Here is a 15,000-nt window from a genome sequence, read left to right as displayed (position 1 = left end):
TGTTCAGAGAGGCTGCGTTTGGCTGGGATCTAAATCAACCAAGCGTCTCTGTGTGACACAATGCATCATTCCTGTCACAGCGCCACGAGAACGCGCCAGAGATGTTACTATCGTTTTATCCAAGGTAACATTAGTCTATTACGGATACTGAAAATCTCTCTTCCAAGACCCGAACTGTACCGTGAGCGTTCGATGGTCACCGCGGAGGGTCTCGCGGTCCAGCCGGGGGGGGACGGGGACCACCTCGTTCCTGCGCCGGTCGATGTTCTCCAGCCACAGCAGGAGGCCGTGACTCACTTCATGGAACTCCTAGACAGAGACCGAAACAAAACGCAGTGAGATTAAACAGTCACTTTATCAGGAGTGCTGGTCGAGTGATAGACTGTGATACAGGACACCAGTGTGTGTTTAGGTGTGTGTGTGTGTGTGTGTGTGTGCGTGTGTGTGTGTGTTGGGCCGTACCTGACACTGCATCAAGGCCCTCTGTAGCTCCTCCCTCCAGTCCTCCAGAGACGAGCCCAGCCAATCCCAGCGCGAGTTCATCTCCTTGAGCCCGCCCCTCAGCTCCCACGCCTCCTCTGAGTCATGTCCTGATTGGAGGACGTCTGCGCTGCTCAGGTTGATTGACAGGACCGCCGACTTGTGGGCGTCCATGGCCTTCTGCATCTCCTGCAAAGGAGAAGTGATGTTTGAGTGAGAGGGCAGCTCATTTGAGTGTGAAGGCATTACACATATGGACAGTTCAGCATTGGCCTCTCATTCACCCATTCACACACACATTCACACACCAATGGCGGCAGCTGCCATGCAAGGTGCTAGCCTGCTCACTGGGAGCGATTTGGCGTTCAGTCTTTGCCCAAGGACACTTCAACTTGTGGAACAGGAGGAGCCGGGATTCGAACCGACGACCCTGCGGCCATTGGATGACCTGCTCTCCAGTACCTCCTGAGCTACAGCCCACCCTTAATACTGTACATGTTTACGTGTGTGTTACAGTACAGGGACATCCGTGCTTTAAATCGTGAGAATCAAATCAAACATTATTTGTACAGTGCATTTCATACACAGAGGCAACACAATGTGCTTTACAGAGAACAATGGGGGAATGGAAATCGACAAAGAGGGGAGCAAAAAACCCGTTCACCCGGGGGCCGAAATAGGTGAGAATGCAACAACTTGAATGTGCAGTATGTGTAACAGTATGACTGCACTCTACACACATTATAAACTCATTATAAACACTCATGAATCCAGCTCACTCATTCTCAGCCCTGCTAGGTTGTGGCAGTTATAAATAGCTTGGGGAGTGATGACAACAGTCAGAGAAGAAGAAGGCTGAGAGTTTGTCTAGAGGCTGGAGGTCCCTTATCTCGGTGGTGGACGTAGGTCAGCTCAGACCTGAGAGTTTGTCTGCAGGACGGAGGTAGTGAATCTCGGTGGTGGACGTAGGTCAGTAGACCTGTCTGATACTTTACAGGCTGCAGCAGCTGTGTGTGTGTGTGTGTGTGTGTGTGTGTGTGTGTGTGTGTGTGTGTGTGTGTGTGTGTGTGTGTGTGTGTGCGTGCGTGCGTGTGTGGTGTGTGTGTGTGTGTGTGTGTGGGTTCAGACCTGTGTATTTATAGTCTGTTGACATCCTGTCTGATACTTTACAGGCTGCAGCAGCTGTGTGTGTGTGTGTGCGCGTGTGTGTGTACGCGCGTGTGTGTGTGTGTGTGTGCATGTGTATGAGCATGTGTGTGTGTACGCGTGTGTGTGTGTGTGTATGTGTGTGATGGGATTGTGAGTGCACAGCACTTGAGAAAGCCAGCAAGGCCTGATGTATCAAATATCGTACAGTACTGTAGTTATAGACTGTAAACACACACACACACAAACACACACACTGTGAAAGGCGCTATATAAATAAAGTTTTACTTACTTACTTACACACACACACACACACCTAGAGAGCAGATAACGCTACACACATAAACACACACAAACACACACACACACCTTGAGCTTGCGGATCCTGATCTGGAGGGTGTGTATGTCCGTGGAGAGCTCCAGTCCTCGGAGCCGGCCGAGCTCCGCCTCGCTCTGCTCCAGCCACGCCCCCAGGCCCCGCAGCTCCCACATCAGCTGCTGCCACCGCTGGGGGTCCTGCTGGGGGTCCTGCTGGGGGTCCCGCTGGGGGTCCCGCTGGGGGTCCTGCTGGGGGTCCGAGCCGCGGCGCCGGTCGCTCAGAGACTGGGCCTGGAGCAGCTCCCAGCGCTCGATCACGCCTGCTGTGGTAGAACACAGTCAGAGGCAGAGGCAATCCAAATCTTCAGAGGGACAAACGCGTTGTATATTATATACATCTATTGTTGGATGACATGTTGGTGTTGTTCATTTCCGATGGTGGCAAGATATTGTGTGTGTGTGTGTGTGTGTGCCTGAATGTGTGTGTGCGTGTGCCTGAATGTGTGTGTGCGTGTGCCTGAATGTGTGTGTGTGTGTGCCTGAATGTGTGTGTACGTGTGTGCCTGAATGTGTGTGTGTGTTCCTGAATGTGTGTGTACGTGTGTGCCTGAATGTGTGTGTACGTGTGTGCCTGAATGTGTGTGTGTGTGCCTGCATGCGTGCGTGTGTGTGCCTGCATGCGTGTGTGCATGTGTGTGTGCCTGCGTGTGTGTGTGTGTGTGTGCCTGCGTGTGTGTGTGTGTGTGTGTGGCTGACCAGAGCTCTGGGGGTCCATGCTGGTGGGGTTGGTGAGTCCGGGCGTGCAGTCGTCCTCCTGACTCAGCTCCCCCTCGGCCCTCCGCACGGCGGCCATGTTCCCCCGACACTCCCCCATCAGACGCATCTGCGCCGCCAACGCCACGATCACACGTTAGATCTGTCACTTCATTCACTAGAACGACCGCTAGACGTGTAAACGCGCTCCTTTGTCATTATTAAACGGCGCTTCATGCGGTTCTGTGGATAGGATGTGGTACATTTTGGGGTTTGCGTTTGAGTTTGAATGCGTGTTGCGTTTTGAGGGAGGTGCTGGACTTACGTAGCCCATGTAAGAGGAGTCCAGCTCGGGGCTGGAGCTGGTCAGACCGCCCTCCTCCTGCTGGAGGCCGTAGCGGCCCGTGTCCAGGGCCTGGTCCAGCTGTCTCAGGTGGGCCTCCAGCTGACCCGGATCACCTGGAGGGGTCAAGGGTCACCAAAAGGTCAACCGGCGACAGGACTCGACATGGATTGGGACAAAAGATGTCCTTTTGTCTGTTAAGGTGACCCATTTGGAAATGTGTTCAGTGAATGGGAAAACTACATACGAATCAGAATTCGTATTCTCGAGAATCATGCCATTCTTAGGGTTTAGTAAATGAAACATAAATTGGTTATGATAATATCATATTACTTCCTAGGTTGAAAACAGAAACCAAAACATTGCAGTTGCAGTTACATTTTTCATAAAATAATATGAAAAATGAGGTGGTTTCGATGGTTCTAATCCCTGGTTTAATACACAAACACAAATACAATGTCTGGATGCAATGGTATATTTATCTAAGCTACTATCACTGGAACGTTGTTGTGCAGACTAGTTGTTTCTTGATGGAGGGACATGCTTTGACAGGCAGTGTTCAGATCACAATGACATAAGAAATATCATGCCAGGTAACTGCTGGGATCCTGTGAGAAGTTTAGTGCTTTGGTACATGGCATCCAACAATAGGGCATGCAATGGCGTATATGGTTAGCATGCTAGTGTATAATGAAATTGAATTTGTGCTTTAGCTTGTTAGCATGCTGTGGCAAAGAGAATGATATTTGTGCGTTAGCACGTTAGCATTCTGCAGTAAAGGGTATGGTATTTGTGCGTTAGCACGTTAGCATGCTATGGCTAGTTGCCTACCGGAGGAGGACCTCAGTGTGTTCTCAGTCAGTTTTATATAGGCCTCTGGGCTCTCTGGTATAACTACATCTGGAAAGAGAGAGATAAAGTAAGGCCTCAGAGTCAGGCGTCACAGATCTGCTCCAGAGGTGCGGTTGAAGGAAGGGACTGATAGCATCGCTATAATAACACATGAACAAGGTCATTAGACTGGGACAGAAAGGGGACAGGAGACGTGTTTTATTGTGATATCCCTGTGATATCTATGGGTTTCTTCTCTGCACTGTTGTGTGACACTGAGTTATTGTGCCATCCATCCATCTATCTATTCATCTATTCATCCATCCCTCTATCCATCCCTCCATCCATCCATCCATCCCTCCATTTCTCCCTCCCTCCATCCATCCATCTCTCCCTCCCTCCCTCTCTCTTTCTCTCTCCCTCTTCCTCCCTCCCACTCTCTCTCTCCCTCTCTCTCTCTCTCTCTCCCTTTCTCTCTCCCTCTTCCTCCCTCCCACTCTCTCTCCCTCTCTCTCTCTCTCTCTCTACTGACCTGTCAACACAGCGGTGGCCGTGCGGAGGTACTCGTCCTCCTGCTCCGCCACCCGGCCCCGCCCCCCGGCGCTCTCCAGCCCGCGGCTCAGGTCGTAGTCGTGGTCCCACTCCAGGGGGATGGAGTCCACGCTGGCAGGCGTGTCCCGGCCCGAGCGGTCCGCCCTCTGGGCCGCGGCGGCGCCGGAGGCGGGGCGGCTGGAGTGGCGGGGCGGGGAGGCGGAGTCGCTCCAGCGGAGGTCCTCGTCCAGGTCCAGCTCTCGGTCCGAGCCGTCCAGCTCGTCATCGGCCAGCTGGAGGGGGGCGGAGGGAGAGGGAGGAAGGAAAGAGAAAGAGGGAGGGAGGGATAAGGACCCATATTACTATGGTATAATTAAGATGTTATTTCGTATGTAATTATATATTTGTAGCCGAATCCATCGGCAACTGTCCCTCCTTCAGGACGGCTCCGTGTCAACTGTCCCTCCTTCAGGACGGCTCCGTGTCAACTGTCCCTCCTTCAGGACGGCTCCGTGTCATGTGTCCAGCCTCGGTCAGCAGATCACTGTCCCCAGGTCTCTGAACCAGGACTCTCTCTACCTCCTCCCCAGTGAGGACTTCAACAGCGTGAAGAGATGTCTCTGGTGTCTCATTGTGAGAAGAGATTTTTTCCATCTTGTTTCTTAGATCCAATAAAGTTTGGTGGCTGTATGTGATGATTTAGCTTCATAAAATCAAAATCAAAATACAGCTAAAAAATGAGAACTATCGAGAGGTCAGTGTGTTAAGAACTATCGAGAGGTCAGTGTGTTAAGAACTATCGATATGTAAGTCTGTTAAGAACTATCGAGAGGTAAGTCTGTTAAGAACTATCGAGAGGTAAGTGTGTTAAGAACTATCGAGAGGTAAGTGTGTTAAGAACTATCGAGAGGTAAGTGTGTTAAGAACTATCGAGAGGTAAGTGTGTTAAGAACTATCGAGAGGTAAGTGTGTTAAGAACTATCGATAGGTAAGTCTGTTAAGAACTATCGAGAGGTAAGTCTGTTAAGAACTATCGAGAGGTAAGTCTGTTAAGAACTATCGAGAGGTTAGTGTGTTAAGAACTATCGAGAGGTAAGTGTGTTAAGAACTATCGAGAGGTAAGTGTGTTAAGAACTATCGAGAGGTAAGTGTGTTAAGAACTATCGAGAGGTAAGTGTGTTAAGAACTATCGAGAGGTAAGTGTGTTAAGAACTATCGAGAGGTAAGTGTGTTAAGAACTATCGAGAGGTACATGTGTTAAGAACTATCGAGAGGTACGTGTGTTAAGAACTATCGAGAGGTAAGTGTGTTAAGAACTATTCGAGAGGTAAGTGTGTTAAGAACTATCGAGAGGTAAGCGTGTTAAGAACTATCGAGAGGTAAGCGTGTTAAGAACTATCGAGAGGTAAGCGTGTTAAGAACTATCGAGAGGTAAGCGTGTTAAGAACTATCGAGAGGTAAGCGTGTTAAGAAATATCGAGAGGTAAGTCTGTTAAGAACTATCGAGAGGTAAGTGTGTTAAGAACTATCGAGAGGTAAGTGTGTTAATAACTATCGAGAGGTAAGTGTGTTAATAACTATCGAGAGGTAAGTGTGTTAAGAACTATCGAGAGGTAAGTGTGTTAAGAACTACCGAGAGGTAAGTGTGTTAGGAACTATCGAGAGGTAAGTGTGTTAAGAACTATCGATAGGTAAGTCTGTTAAGAACTATCGAAAGGTAAGTCTGTTAAGAACTATCGAGAGGTAAGTCTGTTAAGAACTATCGAGAGGTAAGTGTGTTAAGAACTATCGAGAGGTAAGTGTGTTAAGAACTATCGAGAGGTAAGTGTGTTAAGAACTATCGAGAGGTAAGTGTGTTAAGAACTATCGAGAGGTAAGTGTGTTAAGAACTATCGAGAGGTAAGTGTGTTAAGAACTATCGAGAGGTAAGTGTGTTAAGAACTATCGAGAGGTACATGTGTTAAGAACTATCGAGAGGTAAGTGTGTTAAGAACTATCGAGAGGTAAGTGTGTTAAGAACTATTCGAGAGGTAAGTGTGTTAAGAACTATCGAGAGGTAAGCATGTTAAGAACTATCGAGAGGTAAGCGTGTTAAGAACTATCGAGAGGTAAGCGTGTTAAGAACTATCGAGAGGTAAGCGTGTTAAGAACTATCGAGAGGTAAGCGTGTTAAGAACTATCGAGAGGTAAGCGTGTTAAGAACTATCAAGAGGTACGTGTGTTAAGAACTATCGAGAGGTAAGTGTGTTAAGAACTATCGAGAGGTAAGTGTGTTAAGAACTATCGAGAGGTAAGTGTGTTAAGAACTATCGAGAGATAAGTGTGTTAAGAACTATTGAGAGGTAAGCACTTCCACCCTCTTCAATGGCGACGTCATGGACACTCCTGAATGGTGGAGTGACTCATAACTTAGGCTTGGCATGTTTGGTGGTTAACATGGTGTGTATGGTTAGTATATGTGTATCCAGCTAGCCGTTGTGTACATTGCTAGCCTGTGTGTGTGTGCGTGTGTACGTGTTGTGTGTGTATATGAGAGAGAGAGAGTATTTGTGGTACGTATGTGTATGTATAATGTGTGTGTGTGTGTGTGTGTGTGTGCGTGAGTGTGTGCGTGCGTGTGTGTGTGTGCGTGTGTGTGTGCGTGGTCACTCACGGGCAGGCGCGTGAGCTTCTTGAAGTATCTGTCGACGCGTCCGAACACCTCTCTGCAGTAGCGCTGCAGCTCCTCCAGCTCCTCCTCGATGACGGCGGCGTCCAGGGGCTCGCTCTTCTCCATCAGCCCCTCCCCCTGCCGGAACGCCAGGTCCATCTTCCCCGCGTTCAGAGAGATCTCCTGCTGGAACGCCTGCACACACACACACACACACGCACACACACACACACACACACACACACACACACACACACACACACACACACACACACACGTTGAGAAAGAGGAGATCTCTCTTTCAGAACAGGATATGTACAGTATAATAACTATGAAGGTCCATTTGTCTTCACACACACACACACACTACCAAGCAAGGAAGACTTCAAACACACACACGCACACACACACACACACACACACACACACACACACACACACACACACACACTCCACCTTACCCTGAGCTGTTTGATCTTAGCCTGGACGTCACACTCGGAGAAGTGCTCAATGTTGGTGAGCTGCAGGTCCATCTCCGTCAGCCACACTAGGATGCTGTCCCTGGCCGTCTCAAACTCCTCCCTCTGGCCGATAAAGTGCTGAGAGAACAAGCACACAAATCCAAAAACTAGCACTCATTTCACAGTATTCTTCACCATCATAAGAACATGACAGGAGCAAAACATACTGATATGCAGAGAAATTGACATGCAGAGATACGTTTTCTTATGAAGGGTATGTAAACTGTAGCTCTTAGTTCAAGTCCGGACACAATCTACGTGATATATAGTTGTATGATGCTATTCGGCGTTGGGTTTCCCTCAGCTAGGCCTCGGCCGTCATCGTCGTATCTCCCAGCGTACCTTGAGCCTGCGCAGGATGGCGGCCACCCTCCTCTGCAGGTTGTCCCAGCGCCGGTTGCCGTCGTGCACCATCTCCCGCAGGCGGCAGGACGAGTCGGTGCGGTTCTCACGCGCCAGGCGCCGGTACTGCTTGTTGATGAGCTCCAGCTGGGTCAGGCACTCCTGCACCTGCCGCTGGAAGGCCTGGGGTGGGGGGGTGGGGCACAGGGGCGTCAGCGTGTCTTTAGAGGCGGCAGGGTGTCATGGCGGTCGGGTGTCACGGCGGTCGTGTGTCATGGCGGTCGGGTGTTCATGTGTCATGTGCGTCGTTTGTTTTAGTTAACGTGGCGCCGTGTCTCTGTGTTTGTTTTAGTGTCTGTCGTTTTTTTCCATCTTTCTGAATGGTATTTTGTGCTTTTCCGTCTTTCTGACTGGTATTTAGTGCTTTTCCATCTTTCTGACTGGTATTTAGTGCTTTTCCGTCTTTCTGACTGGTATTTAGTGCTGTGCGTGGAGGGTACCCCAGGAAGAGTCGCTGCTGCAGTAGGAGTCCAAATAAATGCTGACATGGTCCCACTACAGTACAGTGGTCAGTCTTAAGCTGCTATGGGGTGAAACCTTGGGCCAGACACATGCAGGGACAACCCAACCTGCCCAGAATAGAAAGATACAATAGAATGTTTATTCAATTGAGATCACTTTAGTCAAAATTTACCCATTTATTGTGCATGCAGCAATAGAGCATATGAATTTTGGCGGTGTGCTCTGTTCGGGGGGCCCCCTGCCTTCCACTGCATGTGGAAAGCGCGATAGTGGGGGGAGGCGAAATCTAGATGTTCCCCCCCTCTGGGCCAAGTACAAGTACAGGTACATTAGACTTCCTGTTATCGCTTGTCCTTACAATATCTTATCAGCACCAATTAAGTCCTCATTCCAGTCCTAGGTACTGTATGCAGATAGACATTATCAGGTTCCCAATCTGGCAGTTTACTGTCCGTAGTCTAGCAGTCGGTCAGACAGCTGCTCTGGGCTTGTGGAGAGAGAGGGTGGACCGGTCAGTGAACAGGCCGTCTGGCGCTAGGGCTGACCAGCAGAGACAGGTTTCAGTAACCTGATACTCCCTCTCTCTCACTCGCACTGTAGGCTGGACACACACACTCACTCACACACACACACACACACACACACACACACACACACACACACACACTCACTCACTCACTCACTCTCTCCCTCAGTTCCATACCACCTCTCTGAAGCCCGAAGCCGGAGGTGACGTGCACAGAGACGCGTTCTAGACATGGTTGTGTGACAGATGTGTGAATAGACCGTCTGTTTGTGTGACAGATGTGTGAATAGACCGTCTGTTTGTGTGACAGATGTGTGAATAGACCGTCTGTTTGTGTGACAGATGTGTGAATAGACCGTCTGTTTGTGCTGATGCTGTGTGTCTAGCGACAGTCCTGTGTTCTTTACCTGCTCCAAAATAATCCGATTTAGAACATTTGATGTTCGCCATGTCCTTTAAATCACTGGTCTTCATCTCCTCCCTCCCTCTGGTGATACAACAACTATCCACACTGTTGGGTTGAGCTCACAAAGTAAGAATTTCACTGCACTCTCTACACTTGTAACTTGTGTATGTGACAAATTCACTTAGACGTCAACGTATTCCACCCCCCTACTCTATCCGCTACATGGGTTCCTCCCTGTGTACCTCAAACTTCTTGAGCTCCTCCTTGGCGACGGTGTAGAGCACCCCGGACGAGTTGGGCAGAGCGGCCGTCCTCTCCGATGCCTTCAGCCAGTCCTCGAACCGAGAGAAGTCCTCCAGGAACTTCTGCCACAGACGCCACGTCTCCTCAATCCTGCAGCAGGAAAGAGAGAGGGAGACGGAGAGAGAGAGAGAGAGAGAGAGAGAGACAGGGGGAGAGAGAGAGAGAGAGACAGGGGGGGAGAGAGAGAGAGAGGGATAGAGGGAGACGGAGAGAGAGAGAGAGAAGAGAGAGAGAGAGATAGAGAGAGAGGCAGGGAAGAACAGGGAGAGAGCAGAGAGAGAAAGAGAGAGAGGGAGACAGAGAGAGGAAGAGACAGAGAGACAGATAAAGCAGAGACAGACAGAGAGAGAGAAAGAGAGAGACAGAGAGAGAGGGAGAGAGAGCAGAGAGAGAGAGAATTGAGTGTATAAAGCTATTACATGCCTCATGTCTGTGTTTGACTGATGAGTCTGTGTGTGCGTGTGTGCACGTGTGTGTGGGCGTGCGTGCGCGTACGTGTGTGTGTGTGTGTGCGTACGTGTGTGTGTGTGTGCGTGCGTATGTGTGTGTGTGTGCGTGCGTGTGTGTTTGTGTCTGCGGGACGCTCCGTACTTCAGCCTCCTCTCCATGGACATGGCGCAGATGTTCCTCCAGCGGCGGTCCAGCCCCCGGGTGGCGTGCTGGATGGAGTCGCACTCCGTCTCCGTGCTGCAGGCATCGCAGTCGTGCAGGAGCACCTCGCACAGGTTGAGCACCGACGCCACGCCCGTACTGTGCTTCTCTATGTCCCTCTGCAGGTCCTGAACACACACAGACAGAGAGGTTGAGGACGATAGCGTCAGTCTTGCAAACCCAGCATCGCATCACTGCACTTGACATTTTCTCCAGACTTGTGGCGCACGTCACCAAGATACCCTTCTGCAAAGAAAACACATTCCCCTATATACAGTATTATATATTCCCCTATATACAGTATTATATATTCCCCTATATACAGTATTATATATTCCCCTATATACAGTATTATATATTCCCCTATATACAGTATTATATATTCCCCTATATACAGTATTAACTGTCAATACATTATAATATATAAAATATATGGAGGGAATATACAGAATAATATATGATACATACATACAAAATATACAGTAGCCACCAGTTTCCTATATATGGAAATGTATTGTTTGATATATTACATTATATTTTCCAATATATCGCAATATATTTTGGTTTAGTAAGGGTAGGTCAACACAGCCCAGAGCCATCAGCCGGAGCTGCCGTGTGTGTGTGTGTGTGTGTGTGTGTGTGTGTGTGTGTGTGTGTGTGTTGGTGACTGCGCTGGTCTGGTCATCAGTGTGAGAGGCAGATACTGGATGTACAGCGGTAAGTAGGTCACTGAGGTCTGCCTCTCACACCGGTCCAGATTTAGACCGGCCACTTGGCAGCAGAAAGCATAGACAATACAGCTGATATCAACATGGTACAGTGGGCTGTGTGTGTGTGTGTGTATGTGTGTGTGTACACTGTACTAGTCAGGTACACTGACTACCTACAGTACGTTAAACGCAATTATTGTATGTTGCTTTGGATAAATTACTGTTATGTAATGGTGTGTGTCCTCCCTGCGTACCTGCTGCTGGTTGAGCTTCCTCTGGATCTCCTGGGCGTGGCAGGTGTGGTAGACCAGGGGTTTGGACAGCTCCGTCTCGATGTGGGCGAGCCAGGAGCGCAGGCTGCTCATGTTCCTGTCCAGCTGCTGCACCGCCACCAACGTCTCCCTCAGCTTCTTCACCCTGGGGGGCAGAGAGAGAGAGAGTCAACACTGACCCTTAACCCTGGGGGGGCGGAGAGAGAGAGTCAACACTGACCCTTAACCCTGAGGCGGGGGACAGTGGAGCAGGGAGCTTCTCCTACTCTGGTCAACTCTGCTGCGCCCGCCTTCGAAGCCGGCCGAACACTAAGCTGTCCTATCGTCACGGCAGCGGTGCACGAAAGGGCAAACAAAGAGGCACGCGATCAACGACAGGAAGGAGAATGAAATCTGAAATGGATCACAGACGCGACGAGTCAGGAGCCTCTAGGGCGGCGCCGTCGTTGCTCGTGTAGCTACAGCGCGATGACCGTCTCGCCATGGGGAGAGGAGGAAGACTCAGTTTCAGACGGTCATCACGTGACTGACCCACACCCCTAGTAAAGAGCCATGAACAACCGCAACACATCAAAAACAGAACTGACCACAAACCTTAAAAGCCAGAACCCAAACTACTGTTAACTACAAACCACGACCAAAACATCAAAAAGTGAACTGTCTACAAACCCTTTCACAACCAAAACAGAAGACTGTTGGTCAGCGTTATTGGGCACAGTTGTAGTTAAAGGACAATGCTCGTTTTTGACAACCTGGACCTTATTTACGACATATTATAAGACGTTTGACTCACCGAGATCACTTTGGTGTAGTTCGGAGGCATGTAGAAGAAATTTAAAATCCAGCGCGAGCCAAGTATATCCATGTAATGGCGGTGGTCGGGGCACTTAGAATGCAGTTCAAGACAGATTGATGAAAACAACCGTTTCGCGGCAGAAAATAGATTTTTAGAAACTGCATTCTAAGTGCCCCGACCACCGCCATTACATGGATATACTTGGCTCGCGCTGGATTTTAAATTTCTTCTACATGCCTCCGAACTACACCAAAGTGATCTCGGTGAGTCAAACGTCTTATAATATGTCGTAAATAAGGTCCAGGTTGTCAAAAACGAGCATTGTCCTTTAAGAGACGAGAAGAGAAGGGCGCCATTTTGGAACTGCACACCCTGGATATTAGCATATCCGTCATGGTTCTCTAAACACTTCACTGCGAGCGCTGGGGCGCGTATGGGGAGGGATTAGCAGAGGGATGTGGTTTTTCCCGGTTAGAGGCTAAACACGCAGCCCGGTGAGGGGGGGGGGGGGACATCTGGACCGGAACGAACCCGTCCTCTGACTGAAACGCGCCGGCGTGACCTCATATCTCCCCGGAGCTGTCTCCCCTCTCCCTCCTCAGTAACGAGCCTCTCACCGTCCCACCATCTCAGACCCGGTTAAGAACGCAGCCGGGCGCCATTCTTCACGCCGCACACTGATAGGGTAACTGAGTGCTACCTGGGGATGCGCTTCAGCGGGTGTGTGACGCGTGAGAGGCGCGCTGTGTTACTGTGTGTCTGCGAGCACGGCGGTCTATGGGGGCGGAGCTACATTATAGAACCCTCAGCCTGGGACAAAACCCCGCGGCGTCATACTGAAGCTGTATATAAGCCTGCGGGATTCTGTTCTAAATGTGGACGTTAGAATGTCACGCTGGGGCACGTGAGTGTGTGTGTGTGCGTGTGTGTGCGCGTGCGTGATCAGATGCTCGGTTAACATCACATACACGCAACCTCGAGTTGAAAAGGGCACAGAACAATACCGCCATACGCTATCAAATCATACAACAGTTCACACAGAGACACTGTATTCTTAAATCCAATGCTTCTATCCAGCTTCAAGCCATTTGCTTTCTGACTGAAGCATCTGAATCAAGGTAATAAAAAGAGTGAGCAGCTAGTTCTAGGTGTTTCTCTGTTGTTGTGGCTGGCCCACAGGTAAGCACAGAGAACACCAGAGACAGTTACAAAGTTAAGAGGCAGTTTTCCGGGAAAAAACAGCTTTGTACTTAACTATTCACACTTACTTTAGAACAAGGTTGCGCTCATGAGTTGGGAGTAATAGCACACCTATGTTGAATGCACTTATTATAAGTCGCTTTGGTTAAAAGTGTCTGCTAAATGATTGTAATGTAATGAACAGGCTCCAACCAGAGCCATCTTGTAGTAGCATCGCGCACACAAAGTGACATCTATTAACAACAACAACAGCTACCGCTGTTAGTCAGATATGACTCAAACTCATGCAAAGGCTCTGCAAAGTCTAGTCAGAACAGACAACTATAGGAAACCCAGAACCAGCTGGCCCAATGCTAATAACATTAACATACAAAAACAAAAATAAACACACAATAGTGCTCTAGCCAAGCATATCAATCCTCTATAAACCAACACACACACACACACACACACACACACTCAAGCATCTTGCAAGGGCAAAATGAGGCAAAATCCTTCCAACGTTACAGCACTCCCACAAAAGCAGTGTTTTCCAGAGACAAGCCTGCCTGGTGATGTCGCAGTCACACTCCGGCAGGTCGGGGTCTGGGCTCGGGCGCCCTGCCATGTCATCTGTCCCCAAATCCAGAACCATGGGGGCCCGGGATTCCCAAACCATTCCCAAATGAAACGGCGCGGTAGCGGTCGAGCTGTGGAAACTCCTTCTCTCTCTTTCGTCTGAGCAAGTGTTCCGGACGGGACTTTCTCCCCCCGTCTGGAGGGGGGTGGGGGGGGGGTGCACAAGTGTGACTTGTCAACTGCTCTGGGAGGTTATTAAAGGAGATCCTCAAACAGTTGTTTCTCTGTGTGTGTGTGTGTGTGTGTGTGTGTGTGTGTGTGTGTGTGTGTGTGTGTGTGTGTGTGTATGTGTGCGCGCCTGAGAGTGACAAGTACTGCTGTTGCTAAATGAGGACTGGCAGTCAGAGGCATGTGCCAGAGAGCTGGCCCCGTGGACGGAATGTCACACAGCGAGTGAGCGAGCGAGGCGGGAGCTTTCCAGTGCGAGCGGCACGGAAAGGATGAAGCTCTGCCCGGTGCTTCCTCTTCTTCAACTAAACCCCTCGCTCTCAACCCCTCAACAACAAACGTCAACGCCTCCTGAGACGAACTGGGACGGAGGTTTCCTGGACTCCTGAGCTGCTGCAGGAAACCAACGCTCTCTGAGAATGAAGATGAACGGACACACAAGACCAAAGAGACCGCAGCTGTCTCTCTCTGTGAGGTCACGCACTGCCCCCCCCCCCCCCCCCGTTCCACCCTCGGAGGACAGCCAGGGGAGGGAGGGGGGAACAACTGGGGGGGGGGAACAGCCGGGGGAGGGAGGGGGGAGTGAGGTGGGAACAGCCGGGGGAGGGAGGGGGGAACAGCCGGGGGAGGGAGGGGGGAGAGAGGGAGGAACAGCCGGGGGAGGGAGGGGGGGGGGAACAGCCGGGGGAGGGAGGGGGGAGAGAGGGGGGAACAGCCGGGAGAGGGAGGGAGGGGGGAACAGCCGGGGTAGGGAGGGGGAGGGAGAGGAGAGGGATGGAGGGAGAGGGAGCGGAGGAGAAGGATCGCTATATAGCTTTTCTCCTTAGCTTGCTTTCTTTGCGTTTGTCTTCCCCTTACTAGATAGTCTGGACATCAACCTCAACCTCAAACTCTCTCCACTAGGGGGAGTGCT

General features: G+C 50.2%; 1 protein-coding gene across 1 annotated transcript in view; it reads right to left on the bottom strand.

Annotated features, from left to right (window-relative positions):
* syne1a (spectrin repeat containing, nuclear envelope 1a) overlaps positions 1–15,000 on the bottom strand; it is a gene marked incomplete at its 5' end in the record, with an annotated part of 215,195 nt that overhangs the window by 7,877 nt on the left and 192,318 nt on the right. Inside the window, 13 exons of the mRNA XM_084453952.1 lie at positions 181–309; positions 463–669; positions 1,996–2,264; positions 2,701–2,827; positions 3,023–3,156; positions 3,872–3,940; positions 4,404–4,695; positions 7,056–7,247; positions 7,514–7,651; positions 7,916–8,098; positions 9,612–9,762; positions 10,264–10,451; positions 11,288–11,450. Of these exons, the coding sequence (XP_084310078.1) occupies positions 181–309; positions 463–669; positions 1,996–2,264; positions 2,701–2,827; positions 3,023–3,156; positions 3,872–3,940; positions 4,404–4,695; positions 7,056–7,247; positions 7,514–7,651; positions 7,916–8,098; positions 9,612–9,762; positions 10,264–10,451; positions 11,288–11,450 (2,242 nt within the window). The remainder of the gene's footprint in view (positions 1–180; positions 310–462; positions 670–1,995; positions 2,265–2,700; positions 2,828–3,022; positions 3,157–3,871; positions 3,941–4,403; positions 4,696–7,055; positions 7,248–7,513; positions 7,652–7,915; positions 8,099–9,611; positions 9,763–10,263; positions 10,452–11,287; positions 11,451–15,000) is intronic.

This window comes from Borostomias antarcticus, assembly GCF_949987555.1.
Source record: "Borostomias antarcticus genome assembly, chromosome: 19".
NCBI lineage: Eukaryota > Metazoa > Chordata > Actinopteri > Stomiiformes > Stomiidae > Borostomias > Borostomias antarcticus.
The sequence above is the reverse complement of the archived record's forward strand: the minus strand, read 5'-3'. Positions and strand labels throughout refer to the sequence as shown.